Raw genomic sequence first — 16,401 nt, 5'->3', positions numbered from 1 at the left:
GTGTTAATAATGAATATTCAGATGTTAGGGATTTGGAGGAAAAAAACAAGGATACCCCTCTTAGCGAGGACTAAAAGCAGGAGGAAAGGTAAGTTAAAATTATACTCTGATGTTGTAGTTCAAATGTTAACAGCTTTGGTCAGTTTTCTTAGGGACATATTAAAAGTTGTTCAAAACTATGAACAGATTATTGAGTGAAATGGTGATTTTAGTGTTTTCAGTTTTGGGTTTGATTACATTTCTACTGGTCACTGACCATAATAAAGCTCTGATTCAATCAGATAAAATGAATAGGACAATATAGCATTAAATATTGCAGGCCAAAAGAGTCATATACCTATTTTCTGTATTTGATGTGTGGAAAATAAAATGTAAAATAAATAATTAAATTGAATTATAGTCCTTTGGTTATGAATGAAATTAGTAGCTACACATGAGATGTTGCTTTGAATATTTTATAGAAAGGCCAGATATACATTTAGCATCATAATCTTATACTTATTGATGATGTTAGCTATGATAATAATGATATCTTTTTTAAGGGACATTCTATTCTGTCAAATGCCTTCTCAGCACTAATAAAATAGAACAAGGGCTATGAAAACATAAGATCCATATTGGATCAGAGGAAAGACCTATTGCTTAGTGGCTGTTCAGTTACTTGTGGGAAGCCCGCAGTTGCTGCCTTGGCATCAGTTGAAAACAACTGGTGGCATCAACATATTGATGAAACCTTACTCCCAATCTGAATTTCTTCAGCCAGTGATCTCATGTAGATATTAACAAGCGCAGGCAACAAAACAGCCATGAAGAACCCCATAGATCAAAGATTGTACCACTTTTGCTGCCTTACATTATACTCTAACACTTAGAGGTTGTCCTAAAGGAAGTAAAATTACAATCATCCCTCCACATTTGTGGTTTTAACTTATGCGGATTTGATTATTTGTGGATTTACTTAATATGCTCTCTCCCTAGGAATCTCTAGGTCCTCCAGAGAAATTCTGCTGGAAGTTGACCATAGAGTTGCACTGGAGGAGTTAAAGATTCCTTTAGAATCTTTAGGCATTTGTAGGTCCTGCAACATGATTCTGTGGTCAAATTCTGACAGATGTTGACCATAAAGTTCTGCTGGAGGAGTTTTTATATTGCTTATTCTGTTAAGTACTGAAGAACTGTAGCTATTTACGAGTTTGGATTTTCTGCCTCCCTTCATAATGTCATTATCCCTATTGTTGCCTCTTGAATCTTGTTGATGTGACTATCTGGTTTGTTGTTCCTTCGAGTTCAGATCCCTTCACTGAATACCTGGAATCAATAATTGGAATGTTTGCTATCTGTATGCTTGCATAACTGGGCAGCATGCTAGTTAACCTGCTTTTTTGTTTGTTGCATAAGGAGTTAGCTAGTATACCATATGCAACAGTTTTTGTGAGCCAGTGCAATGGCCTGTGGATGCATCTAGTTGCAACTGTCCCTGCAGCAGAAATGGCTTCTGATTGACAGCAGGCATGTACCAGAAAAACTCCTTTAAACTGCTGGCAGCTGGCTGCTGTCATTTTCTTCCTCATCCTCTCCCATAGCTTCATGTTGGTATGTGAGCTGAATATGCTCTGTAAGCTTCAAATAGGATCTTGGCCAACATTTACAAATGGGGGAGGCACTAATAAATCTTTTGCACAATTCCATATTCCATATTCCTTACATGTGCTGCAGAAATATGAAGCATAATAATTAAAATATCATAGACTTTGCAACTCAGCCTATCATGTCACACACCACAGTCTCTGAGAAAAAAATTGAATTGAAAAAAAATATTTTTGTAATGCTGTTTTTATTTTCTCCAACTATGTTACCTTTTTAAATAAATTATTCCCTCTGCCTACAATGTGTGTGATAGTCGATAAAAATATAAAAATGTAGAAAACCAAGAAACACAGAAGCAAGCAAACAAACAAACAATCCAGTATTATTTGGGAATACCATTACAATTAAAATTAAAGAGTGGCTAGCATTAAAATCGAAATGGAATGAGATTGCCTTTGCTGCCTGTGTAAAGTAAAACAAAGGATCCACAGGCAGGATTTGTTGTCGTTGTGTACCTTCAAGTCATTTCCAGCATATAGCAATCCTAAGGAAAACCTATCATCATTGCGGTACAAATCGCCAACAAGCGGCATACTGTTGCTGGCATGCCGCCAACAAGTGGCGTACCGGCACTAGCATTAGGGTTAGGGAGTGTGCACCATGTACACGCTCCCTAACCCTAATGCGTCATGGCGACGTAACAATGGCGGCACCCTGTATACATGGGCGCCTCCATTGTTACATAAGCACCATGCGGTGTCCACATGGTGCCAGGCGGCACTGACATAACCAGTGACCAGTGGTGCACTTGTTATGCCGCTGCCATGACATAAAAAGAACCTGCTTTTTGTGGGTTCTTTTTCCGCCAGCAGGAAGCTGTGCAATTTGGCAGCTGTGGCTTCCCTCCAATGGAAAAACCGCCACTGCCAGCCCAAATCTTCAAGAAGGTATGTAAGGGCCATGGGATTTTTTTTTTTTGCAAGATCTGTTCAGAGGGGGTTTGCCTTTGCTTTTCTCTGAGGATGAGAGAGTGTGACTTGCCCAAGGTTACCTAAGCATTAACTGGAGCAGAGAGTTCTTCACTACTATCCAAAATAGAACATAAGATGTAAGATTCATTTTACAGATATTTTCATTGGTGTATTTGGCTACTGTCAGAATGCAAAGATTTTACAGTAGTCTCCACTTTCAAAAAAACAAAAACAAAACCAACCCAGTTTGCAATAAGCTCTTCCTGTAATAATCACAGTTTATCTATAACAGAAATTATATAGATTATGTAATAAGGAAAATAGAACGAGAAAAAAGAAGATGTGAATAACTTACAGGAAATGCTGCGTAGAATATAGCTTACAAAGCTGTATCCTGACTCAGGGAACTAGATGGGAGGAAGATTTAACTTTATAATAAGAATAAAGAATAAGAATAAGATAATGATAGAAAGACAGCTTTACCAACTAAATCCTGTTAGACAGTGCTCTTTGACAATAGTTATTTTATTAGGTTAATTATGTTTTTGGTGGTACTTCATGGAGATGTTGCCTGTTGATGTTCATGTGAAATATTTTGATTTGGGAATCAGGAGTGTATTTTGTATAGGCCTTGAAAAATGAAAGTCTGTGATGTAAAGAGAATCTTTTTCAATGATTGTCCATCATTCCTGCAAATGACATGTTAAACAAGTAGTCTTCTTATTCAAGCAAAAGAATATGGAAACTAGGAACTCATGTGAGATCCCATTTTCCCATACCACATTTTGCCATACTGTAGGCCATACCACAAGAATAACAAATAAGGAAGTTACTATTTTGAAAAGTCGATAATATTTCAAAATCTTTTCTTTTGTAGTCTATCTACTAGAAAGGAATGAGGATGGAAAAAGAAGACACAACAATTAATGTATGTGGAGCAAAGTTGTGTGTTCTAAGCCTCCTCATTTAAATTTAGTTAGCTACCAAATTAACAGACCAAGCGTCAGTCGTTGGCCTGGTTAGACATATGCTAAGGTCCATTGATGTGCAATGACTGACCAAGACCCCTCTGATGGCAGACAACTGTGCATGATAACAGTTTTCAGTGTCATAATATGAGCAATGCCAGTATATATTGTACTCCTAATCACAATTAAGTAAACAGGAAAATGAATGCCTCTTTCACGTGTTACATACTGGCAATGGCTGATTTACCCCAAATATACATTTAATAAAAAAAACATAACTATTCCTGCTCCTCTCATAGGTGTGTCAGATAAATCATGAGTATACTGGCAAGCAAATATAGTTCATTCATAAAAATAATATTGGATGATATTCTTTTTAAAAGTGTTTGAATTGGCCATATATATAGAGAGAGCTGAGAAAAGAAGCTAAAGTAAATTTATGGAAAGCATTCAGATGGACATAGCAAAATAAATGAAGAGGTATGAAAGAATGGGAACACTTTATGTAAAATCTAAGGTGCATTAGTCAATTGGAAACATATATATAGAAAAAATAGATTAAAATGAATTGCACAGCTGCTTCTCCATTTCAAAATTCAGTCACAAGGGGTCACTGCTGCCTAAGGAAATGTATGAGAAGAATGAAAATCCAGAGCTCCTCCCTCAAAGTGACTGAAAACCCTGCCTGAAAGATTCACAATAAGGATTACCAAGCAGAGAATGCCACAGCCCTGAAATCTGTACAATATCAACCCAGATGAGATCCTGAGATCTTGATTTTCAAGGAAAGGGAATTTTAGAAAAGAGGAGACAGTGCTGGGCTTTGTGTCTATCTCTGCCATGGTTGCCTGGCAGAATGATTCTTTGGTGAAGCAGCTGCTGCAATTGATTCTTCTCCACACAGCCTGGGAAATGGGGAATGGCCAGCTCCATTATTCTGTGCCGGAGGAATCCCAGCATGGCACCTTTGTGGGCCGCATTGCTCAGGATCTGGGGCTGGAGGTGAGTGAGCTGGTGCCTCGGATGTTTCGGATGGTGTCAAAAGGACAAAAGGACTTCTTTGAGGTAAATGTGCAGAATGGGATCTTGTTTGTGAATTCCAGGATAGACAGGGAGGAGCTGTGTGCTGATAATCCTGATTGTTCTATTCACCTGGAGCTGATTGTGGATAAACCTCTGAGGATCTTTCATGTGGAGGTGGAGATCAGGGACATAAATGACAATGCTCCTGTTTTCTCTGTGAATGAACAAATACTGAGCATAGCAGAAGTTATAACAGCTCCTGGCACCAGGTTCCCATTAGAGGGAGCCTCTGATGCTGATATTGGTGCCAATGCTCTTCTGACATACAAGCTCAGGCCCAATGACTATTTCACTGTAGAACAGAAAACAGATGACCACCATAATAATCTCTTAGCAATTGTTTTAAAGAAACCATTGGACAGAGAAGAGATCCCTACTCATCATTTATTACTCACAGCCACGGATGGGGGGAAACCAGAACTCACTGGCACAGTCCAGCTGGTGATAAATGTGCTGGATGCCAATGACAACCCTCCTGTCTTTAACCAGTCAGTTTACAGGATAAAGGTGTTAGAAAATGCAGCTAACGGGACATTAGTTGTTAAACTGAATGCCACAGACTTAGATGAAGGAACTAATGGGGAAATCTCCTATTCTTTTTCTACACATGTAGCACCAAATTTTCGGACGATTTTTAGCTTAAATTCCAATACAGGGGAAGTAACAGTCAGTGGAAGGGTAGATTTTGAAGAAAGAAGTGTATATGATCTTCAGGTTGTAGCAGAAAATAAAGGCAATCTTCCCTTGTCTGGGCACTGCCAAGTGATCATTGAGGTGTTGGATGTGAATGACAATGCTCCAGAGGTGTCAGTTTCATCCCTTTCAGTGCCAGTCCCAGAGGACTCTCCACTGGGGACAGTGGTGGCCCTCATTAGTGTGTCAGACAAGGACTCTGAGGCCAATGGACAAGTGACATGTTCCTTATGGCCCCCTGGCCTTCCCTTCAAACTGACATCTACCTTCAAGAATTACTATTCCTTAGTAGTGGCTGAGCTCCTGGATCGGGAACGAGTGGCTGAGTATAGATTGATGGTCATGACACAAGACCATGGAGTCCCATCATTGTCAGCAAGTAGTACTGTGTTTGTGCCAATTAGTGACATCAATGACAATGCACCTGCTTTTGCTCAGCCCTCCTACACAGTCTTTGTAAAGGAAAACAATCCACCTGGTGCTCACATCTTCACAGTATCTGCATCGGACTCAGATATGGCTGAGAACAGCCTAATCAGCTATTGGATAGATGAAAAACTTTGGCCTTTGTCAAGCTACATTTCAGTGCACTCAGAGAGTGGGAAGCTGTATGCTTTGCAGCCTTTGGACTATGAGGATCTGAAGCTTTTGGAGTTCCAAGTGAATGCCAAAGATGCTGGACTGCCCTCCTTGTGTGGCAATGTAACTATTCAAGTGTTTGTAGTGGATGAGAATGATAATGCACCCACAGTGACTGGGCAGAAAGAAGAGAACTCTATCCTTCTAGTGGTCCCTGTGGCAGCTGGGCACATGGTGGGTAAGATTCGTGCCCTGGATGCTGACTCAGGATACAATGCATGGGTGCGCTATGAACTGCATGAAGTGACCAGTGGACCTTGGCGTGTGGGCCTGTATAGTGGTGAAATCAGTACTATCCGTTCTCTGGATGAGACAGAGGGGAGCAGGAGTCACAACCTTCTGGTAATTGTGAAGGATCATGGCAAGCCCCAACTGTCAGTTACAGCTACCTTGAGTGTGTCACTAGTGACAACTGCCCAGGCCATTAAAACAGATATCCGACTTCCCAGGAGAGATGAGAACTCAAAGCCTCTGGCAGACACTGTCAATGTATACTTGATCATTGCCATCTGCTCAGTGTCCAGCTTGTTCCTTCTGGCCATTGTCGTGTATGTGGCTCTGCGATGCCATTGCCCAACGAAAGAAGCAATGGTGTATGGACCAGGCACAGCAACTCTGGTCTGTGCCAGTGAGGTAGGCAGCTGGTCATATTCGAATCGCCACAGCCACATCCTGGCAGGGGTGAATGGGGATGGTGGTGCCAAGAGTGACCTCATGGTTTTCAGCCCCAACATCCCTGCTTCTTTTGAGAATGGGAAGCAGCAGGACCTCCTCTGTGGAACGGTTAGTATTGCTGATGATAGTTTTCTTCTCTGGCGTTATATTATTTCTATAATCCTGTAAAACGATTTTGTTGAACTTCACTAACACTTGGAATAATCAGGTGATGCAAAGATGATTTATGAAAAGTATCTTTTTCATAACTCTATTCAGGTTACTGCACCTGCTTTATTCTTGGTAATACTGAATCTAAATTTGCCAATGGTCTTCAGGTAAGTATTTGACGATATTTAATGTGAAAATAGATGCCCATCCTCTGATAGTAATATTTAAGCCAATGGTATAAAATGGCACTTTTGTAATTCAAGTTTATGTGTAAGAGCTTTTTCAGCACAAATTAACTTCAGTAACAGAAAGTGTTGTTGTTGTTGTTGTTGTTGTTGTTGTTGTTGTTGTTTTGTCCAAGTCATTTTCTGGTAGTTGTTTTGTCCAAGTCTTTTTTGACTCATGGCGAATCTAATGCAAACCTATCATAGGGTTATCTTGGCAAGTTTCTTCAAAAGGAATTTTCCAATGCCATCCTGTGAGGTTGTGACTTGCCCAAGGTCACCCAGTGGGTTTTTATGCTTGAATCCTGGTCTCCAGAGTTGTAGTCCAGCACTGAAACCACTACCAAGGAGGTTATCAAATTCATCTCAACTGATGTTTTTAAGAAAATGCAAACACTTGATAGGATTACACTAAGGTATCTGCTTCTGCATAAAGAATTAAGGACCTGTATAGGCGACTGACTGTGTAAAACCGGTACATATGAGAGAAGGACATGTCATGTTAGCACAGATCCTGCATGTGAACAAACTGTATACATGCAGATTATTTGCCATGTTTTTCAGGGCTCTCATTTACACCCATGTATGTACAGCTTGCACACATGTACAGCTTGCACACATGTAATCAGCAGGCAGATTACAGAAAGTATATAGATCAGAGCAGGTGTAACAATCCTTATCCTATCAACTGTATGTTCATTGTTTGTTATTATGTACCTTGAAGGTGACTCTGACACATGATGGTCTGGTTAGACAGTTTTCTTGACAAGGTTTCTTCTGTGGAAGTTTGTCACTGCTTTCCTCTAAGGCTGAGAGATTGTGACATGCCCAAGGTCATTCAGTGGATCTGACCTCTTTTCTCTCAAAACCCTAGTCCAATATTTAAATCATTGCACACTTCAAGATAATGTATTATATTTTAAATTTTCCACTTTCTCCAGGGAATAAAATTTATATGTTTTCTAGGCCTTCTATATCATCAAAGGAACATTTTAGGTAGGTTAAGCAGACAGCTAGTCTCTGACCTGATGGGGCAACATTGGCTGACCAAAGGTCTCTTCAGTTCATTCAACTACACTGTGTTTCCATAATGTAACAAGACAAATGACAATGGTTAAATATTCATGCTAAAATGGTTATGAATTATCATTTGTGTCCAAGCGACAAGCTGGATTTGCATAGTGGGTTGCCACAGCAGTTTGGTATAGAAGATTTATGCCAAATATAAACAGATGACTTTCTTCCCCGATACAAGTTTGTTAGGAATCCCATTCCACAGCTTCAGAATATTTTTAAAAAGGCATATAGAATAAATAAACAATAAACCTGTGCACCACAACAGTCTATAATGTTGTTAAACTGTCAATTTTGTGAGATATTCCTGTACAAAGGTCCAGTGCAGGTTCTTGCTACAGGTGAAATGCAATGTTCAAGAACTCAAGGCTGTGTACATTGATTCAATCAACATCAAGTGAAGAAGATGGAATCCTTTAAAAAGGGAAAATTAAGCTTATATTGAAAATGATCTACAAAAGATAAGATTCCATGAGTGTTGTAGAAAATGTTGTTGTTGTGTGCCTTCAAGTCATTTCCAACTTACGGTGACCCTAAGGGTGGCATTTCTGAACTTTGTCTAAGGTCACCCAATGGCTTTCCATGGCTGAGCAATGGATTTGAACCCTGGTTTCCAGAGTCGTAGTCCAACACTCAAACCACTGCACCACCCTGGCTCTATTGTAAACAATACAATTTCAAATAAAAACAAAACAAAGAGCTATGTGGGAAGAAAATAGCACTGATATTTTAAAACTCCCATACTTAGTAGAATACATTTACAGATTATTTCAAAAAGATGAAGTATCACAAAGATCCAAAATTATCATGTTTAAAGAAAATAGACATAACATTTGGATTGATAAGAAGAATCATTCTGCTCCTACTGGTTAGACTGAAAGGCTTCCATCAAAACACTGTGAAAGCAAGTATGGAAACACGAGGGGGAGCTATTGACTCAGAAGTGAGATTCTGAAAGAAGATTTGCACCTCCTTCTCACTGGATTCACATTCTGCCTGTCGTTGCAGCATTGGAAGAGCAGCATTATCTCCATTCGAACCAGGCAAGTGAATATTAGTTTTATTCTAGCCAGATAATTTTACAGGAGATCATCAGTACCTGCATGTGCCATGTCTGTTCTGCAAAGGGATGCCAGGGCCTTGGTGCGACTGTTGCAGCTGATGCTCCTCCACATTGTCTGGGAGATGGGGAGCGGCCAGCTCCATTATTCAGTGCCGGAGGAATCCCAGCATGGCACCTTTGTGGGCCGCATTGCCCAGGATCTAGGGCTGCAGGTGGAAGAGCTGATGCCTCGGATGTTTCGGATGGTTTCCAAAGATCAGCAGGACTATTTAGAGGTAAATACCCAGAATGGGATCTTGTTCATCAGTTCTCGGATAGACAGGGAGGAGCTGTGTGCCCAGAGTCCTTTGTGCACCATTCATTTGGAAGTCATCCTGGATAAACCCCTCAGGGTCTTTCATGTGGAAGTGGAGATCAATGATGTGAATGACAATGCTCCCATTTTTTCAGAGGGCGAGGAGCTTTTGAGTATTCCAGAATCAGTGCTGCCAGGGGCCCAGTTCCCTCTAGAGGGAGCCTCTGATGCAGATGTTGGTACAAATGCTCAGCTGAAGTACAAGCTCAGTTCCACAGAATATTTTGCTGTTGAAGAGAAAATCAAGGACAGACACAGTAAAACGTTAGTGCTTCTGTTAAAGAAGCCTCTGGACAGAGAGCAGATCCCTGTGCATCATTTAGTGTTAACAGCCACTGATGGAGGCCAGCCAGAACTCACTGGCACCGTTCATCTTCAGATCACAGTGCTGGATGCAAATGATAATGCACCTGTATTTAATCAGTCTGTTTATAAAGTGAAATTATTAGAAAATGTGATGGATGGAACATTGGTTATTAAGCTCAATGCAACAGACTTGGATGAGGGATTGAATAAAGAAATTTCCTACTATTTCAGTAGGCATGTTACTCCTAGTGTCAAAAACTTATTTAGTATAGATGCAGATACAGGTGAGATTAAAGTGAAAGGAAATGTTGACTATGAAGATACTAATTTATATGATATTGAAATTGAAGTAAAAGACAAAGGACCTCTCCCTCTGGTTGGTCATTGCAATGTCCTTATAGAAGTTATGGACATGAATGACAATATCCCAGAAGTGTCAGTGACATCGCTGTCAGTGCCTGTTCCAGAGGACTCTCCATTGGAGACAGTGGTGGCCCTTATCAGTGCCTCAGACAGGGACTCGGGATCCAACGGGCAAGTTAGCTCTTCTCTGTGGCCACCTGGGCTCCCCTTCAAGCTGGTGTCTACCTTCAAGAATTACTACTCGCTGGTGCTAAATGAGCCCCTGGATCGAGAGAAGGTTGCAGAATACAAGCTGCTTGTAACGGCCCAGGACCAAGGGGTGCCATCACTGTCAGCCAGTATCAGCTTGGTGGTACCCGTTGGTGATGTGAATGATAATGCACCCTCTTTTGTGCATCCATCCTACACAGTGTTTGTGAAGGAGAACAACCCACCTGGGGCACACATCTTCACTGTGTCAGCCTCTGATCCGGATGTGGCTGAGAATGCGCTGGTTACCTATTGGCTAGATGAGAAGCTCTGGCCGCTGTCGAGTTACATCTCAGTGCACTCAGAAAGTGGGAAGCTCTATGCTTTGCAGTCTTTGGATTATGAGGAACAGAAGCTACTGGAGTTCAAAGTGAATGCAAAGGATGCTGGGCTGCTCTCCTTGTCCAGCAGTGTGATTGTGCAAGTCTTTGTGGTGGATGAGAATGACAATGCACCAGCAGTATCTGTGCCAGAGAGCACTCCCATCTTGCTGGTGGCCCCATTAGTGGCTGGACAGATAGTAGCCAAAATCCGGGCCTTAGATGCTGATTCAGGTTATAATGCATGGCTTCACTATGAGCTTCTTGAGGCCACTGGTGGCCTTTGGCAAGTGGGAGCGTACAGTGGGGAGATCACCACCACACATGCATTGCGTGATATGGAGGGTGACAGTAGTATTCAGACTGTGTTGGTGCTGGTGAAGGATCATGGCAAGCCAGTGTTATCAGCCACAGCCACACTGAGTGTGTCACTGATGGATAATGCCCAGGCCATGCATACTGATGGACACCATTTTAGAGCAGGGGGGAGCCCACAACCAGTTCCTGCGAGGACTAATGTTTACTTGATCATTGCTATCTGCTCAGTATCCAGCTTGTTCCTGCTAGCAGTCATCGTGTATGTGGCCATGCGATGCCAGTGTCAACCCAAGGAGCCAATGGTATACGGTCCTGGAACAGCCACACTGGTCTGTGCCAGTGAAGTGGGCAGCTGGTCATACTCAAATCGCCACAGCCACATCCTGGCGGGAGTCAGTGGGGAGGCTGGTGGCAAGAATGACCTCATGGTTTTCAGCCCCAACATTCCTGTCTTTGCAGAGAATGGGGAGGTAAGGAATGGGAAGGAAATGGCTCCAGATTCATCTGGACAGGTAAACATCCGAAGGTTTTTTGCCTTTTATTTTACTTCTCATATGCATATATATTTTGAATTACAACTTAATGACTACTTATTGTAGAGGATGCTTTTTTCTTATTACTGAAGATGAAAGGGCTTTTTATTTGTTTTAAGGGTTTTTGATAATCTTTCTCAGTTCCTAATCTTGACAGGTGACAAGAAAGGGATATGTTGCTCAGTGATATTAAAAGTTGTCTTTGTACTGACTCATCCACCAGGGAAACTAAGGGGCTGTACAGGCTGGCACTTTATGCTGGCCTGTACACGTGGTGAGGGCTGAGTGTCTGCACGCTTGAAGCTCTTACTGCATCACCCAGCTGCCATTATGGCATGCGTCAATCCACACAGCATGCGCCGTGATGACGCATGTCAGGTGCAGCTCTCAAATGGTGCTGCGTGGAAGAAACATCATGACACCACGCCACAGCACTTATGACACCCCTTCTGGAATGCAGAAAGAAGCGCCTTTTGGCATGGTCTCCATCCAGGACACAAAGTGGTGGCATTTAGCCATCCGTATGTACAACTCCTAAGACAGTTTCCACTTCTTTTTGGATCGTCAGAACACAGGTCCATCTAGACCTGCATTCTGTTTTCAGCCCCAATTCATCAGGTGACTTTAGGACTCTCTGAAGCAGCTTCGGAAGGGAACATCCTGAGCTCTAGTTTGTCCTGTCATCAGATACCCTCAGAAACATATTTCCATTAAACAAAGAAGTTTCCTGTTGGATTCCTGGCTAATATGATAGGCCTGTCACTTTTGAATGTGATTGATCCATTTTGAAAAGCCACCTAAGCAATGGTCCATGAGCTCCACAGTTCAAATATGTGCTGGGGTTATTGGTAGGAGACTCCTTCCTCTCATCAGTTCTAAACCTGTAATGTGATTCCATCTTGTGTCTTGTAGCTCTCGTCTTATGGACATGGGAAAAGCACACAAATTTCTTCCCTAGTTTTCTTTACACCATTGTTTTGTGTACATCATGTCAGCCTTTAACATTTTTTGTATTATTTAAAACCTGAATGATGGGGAGGCGGATGTATTATGTTGTCTCACTGGGGTTTATACCTCAGGGGCAGATAACACTTTTTTTTAATTTAAAAAAAATGTTTTATTTCACACATCCCTCTGGACTAGTCCAGAACCTTTTTTGGACACTTTGCTTTCCCCTGGTACCTGCACACAATACACATCTAGGTAGATTTGTAAGCCTCAGCTGCCCTCCTCTCTGGTCCCAATTGCCTTGTAAAATTCCTCATCTAGTTTTCTCTGTTCACAGTTCCACCTTTGTCTGATAATTTACTGCCATCCGTCACCAAATATCTTGGGCCTACAATCAGACACGGATGAATAAACAATATTTATTTATGAAAAATGTGAAAATGAACAAGTGGACTTAAAATATAGGCTCATAAATGCTTGTTATGGCTTTCTGCACCCTTAATTTATTAACTTTCAGCAATTTTCAACAAAAGTGTGTGTCTGTGTGTGTAATTCCTGTCTTCTGTATCCTCCACTCATAAAACCAAGCAACCAGCCAACCAATCAACCCCATTTTCTAATTGAATACCCTCAGTGTCATTTTTTGCTCTTCCTCCAGCTATCACATTTTCTCATCTCTCCAATTAGCCACTTGAACCATACCCTTTTACTTTACAGACAAACCTATTATGCTTACCTTTCAATGCAAACCTGTGTAAACAGTCAAACATCACAACCAGCTTTGTTGGCAGGCAGATTGTCCAACATACAGTTATCTGTTGAACATTCTTTCTTTTACAAACATTGGGCCCAAATAGGCCAAAATAAAGCTGCCTCGGGTCACTTTGGAGGTACTGTATGCTGTTTAAATGATGCATGCGTCCTAAGAGGCCGGAAGATGCACCAAAGCCATGCTCCAGTCCTAAGGACTGGAGCGCAGCTTTGGTGCAGCTTCTAGCCTCTTAAGATGCATGTGTCATTTAAACAGCATGCCTCCAAAGTGACCAGAAGCAACTTTATTTTAGGCTGTCTGTTCAAGTCCATAGTTTGCATTTGCTAGATATGACAGGCAGGAATATAATTTTGTTTTTCTGTGTGCCGATTTCTTCCCTGTTGCCCCTAGGAAAATGGTTGAGGCAGAAAGAAAGCATTTCCCTCACTTTGGTTTGGCTTGTGATGGTTCTAAAGATTTATATGCTTATAAATTGATGTGATGGATTAGTGGTGTCATGCAGACAATTTTTTTGGATCTTCCTGTAAAAATCTGGCATAATGTAAGGCATGATTTTGCTGTGAACCTGGAAGTTCACAACTGAAATCTCCCTTCTCCATGTATTTACTAAGTATCTAGTCCCTATCAGGACTGGAAAGGAATAGCAAAAGGGGTAGTTTATCACTTGAGCTAAATTCGTCAATAAATAATTGCAGCATATGTTCTGGTCACATGCGCTTGCATATGATTTTCCTTTGGTCATTGTAGTAAGGACAGTCAATACTGCAGTGCAATTTTTGCTGTAAAAATTTAATTCCTTAATGAGCTTAATTCATTTTTTAATCAAAGGATAAAATAGAAAAAAACCCCACAGCTTTTTGTAAATATGCTTATAAAAAGTTTTGTAAATATAAACTCCACAATTGGCTAAAGTAACTGGCCTTGATTTATGTATTGCATTGATTAATTTATGATGTTGGCTCTTAGGTTGACAAGAATTATCAGTGATTTGCTACTAGAAAATAGATAATGAAAGATGAAGGCAATGACACCTATTCCCCAAGTTTTGTTCCACATGAGAAAGCTGATAGAGAACATAGAGAACATAGGTAAGGTATGCATTTGGACTGTACTGCGAAACAGTTATGAGAGTGAGATTGCTGTGTCTGGATGGTGAAAAGGCTTTTAACTGAATAGAATGGCACTTTAAAAGTGTCTGTTAACAGGAAGTTTGGGCTGGAATTTATAACACTGGATATCTTTATGATGTAAGAAACTGTCTTCATTAATTTGTGTTAATAATGAATATTCAGATGTTAGGAATTTGGAGGAAAAAACACCAAGGATACCCCTCTTAGCGAGGACTAAAAGCAGGAGGAAAGGTAAGTTAAAATGATACTCTGAGGTTTTGGTTCAAATGTTAAGAGCTTTGGTCAATTTTCTGAGGGACATATTAAATGTTGTTCAAAACTATGAACAGATTATAGAGTGAAATGCTGATTTTAGTGTTTTCAGTTTTGGGTTTGATTATAATTCTACTGGTCACTGACCATAATAAAGCTCTGGTTCAATCAGATACAGTGAATAGGACAAAACCATATTTATACCATTAAATATTGCAGGACAATTAATTTACCTATTTTCTGTATTTGATGTATGGAAAAATAAAGTGTAAAATAGTTAACTTGACTTATAGTCTTTTGATTATGAATATTGTGTCTGACATGAAATTAGTAGCTCTACTTGGACTGTTGCTTTGAATATTTTATAGAAAGTTCAGATATACATTTAGCATCACAGTCATATACTTATTGATGATGTTAGCTATGATGATAGCTATGATGATGATGATGTCTTTTTTTAGGGAACATTCTATTCTGTCAAATGCCTTCTCAGCACTAATAAAATATAACAAGTTCTATAAAAACATATCATCCATGTTGGATCAGAGGAAAGACCTATTTGCCTAGTGGCTATTCAGTTACTTGTGGGAAGCCCATAGTCATTTCATTGGCATCAGTTGAAAATGACTGGTGGCATCAACATATTGATGAAACCTTACCCCCAATCTGAATTACTTCAGCCAGTGATCTCATGTAGATATTAGAGAATACAGGGAACAAAAGCGGCCATGAGGAACCCCATAGCTCAAAGGTTGTACCACTTTTGTTGTCTTACATTATATTCTAACACTTAGTGATTATCCTAAAGGAAGTAAAAATACAATCCATTTTTGATTCAAAAGAAATGATCAAGTGTGTTGCAGAGGTGTTTACAGTTGGAAAGACTGTTACAAGTCATCTACAGCTGGGTTGCAGTCTAAGACAATGTTTTTACATTGCTTCTTCTATTCAGCACTAAAGAACTGTAGCTATTTACGAGTTCAGATTTTCTGCCCCCCTGCGTAATTTCACTATCCCTGTTGTTGCCTCTTGGGGATGCCTCACTTGAGTCTTGTTGATGCGACTATCTGGTTTGTTGATCTTTAGAATTTATCTCTGTTCACTTAATATCTGGAAGCAATAATAGGCATCTTTGTTATCTATATGCTTAAATAACTGGGGAGCATGCTAGTAAACCTGCTTTTTTGGCTGTTGCATAAGGAGCTAGCTAGTGTACAATATGCAATGGTTTTTGTGAGCCATTGGAATGGCCTCTGGATGCATCTAGTTGCCACTGTCCCTGCAACAGAAATTGCTTCTGATTGGCAGCAGGGATGTACCAGAAAAACTCCTTTAAAGTGTTCCCATCTGGCTGTTTCACCCTCTCCCACAGGCTCCCTGATCGTCATGTAAATATGCCAGCTGAATATGCTCTGTAAGCTTCAGATAGGATCTTGGCCAACATTTACAAATTGGGGAGGGGGGGGGCACTAATAAACCTTTTGCACAATTCCATATTCCTTGCATGTGCTGCAGAAATATGAAGCATAATAATGAAAATATCATAGAATTTGCATCTCAGCCTATCATGTCACACACCACAGTCTCTGAGGAAAAAATTGAATTGTTAACATAGATTTGTATTTTGCTCTTTTAATTTACTAATTAATGGGGTCTTCGTGAAACCAATCATCAACAAGATAAAATGCATCTCCTGATGCCATTTTGGTAGCAAAACAGTGTGATGAA

The 16,401-nt window shown here is 40.5% G+C and overlaps 1 protein-coding gene across 7 annotated transcripts in view; it reads left to right on the top strand.

Moving 5' to 3' along the window:
* Positions 1 to 16,401, top strand: part of LOC149316771 (protocadherin alpha-C2-like) — a 227,031-nt gene that overhangs the window by 75,805 nt on the left and 134,825 nt on the right. The window contains exon 1 of one of the 7 annotated variants that reach the window (XM_089516245.1): positions 4,167 to 6,724. The exons of 5 other annotated variants lie outside the window; for them this stretch is intronic. In XM_089516245.1, the coding sequence (XP_089372371.1) occupies positions 4,367 to 6,724 (2,358 nt within the window). In that variant the 5' untranslated portion in view covers positions 4,167 to 4,366. Of the gene's footprint in view, positions 1 to 4,166; positions 6,725 to 9,136; positions 11,551 to 16,401 lie in introns of those variants that run through there. One more of the 7 variants, XM_089516240.1, reaches the window with a different exon arrangement.

The sequence above is a fragment of the Sceloporus occidentalis genome, unplaced genomic scaffold, assembly GCF_023333645.1.
Source record: "Sceloporus occidentalis isolate IW3139 unplaced genomic scaffold, rSceOcc1.0.p SCAF_3, whole genome shotgun sequence".
NCBI lineage: Eukaryota > Metazoa > Chordata > Lepidosauria > Squamata > Phrynosomatidae > Sceloporus > Sceloporus occidentalis.
The sequence above is the reverse complement of the archived record's forward strand: the minus strand, read 5'-3'. Positions and strand labels throughout refer to the sequence as shown.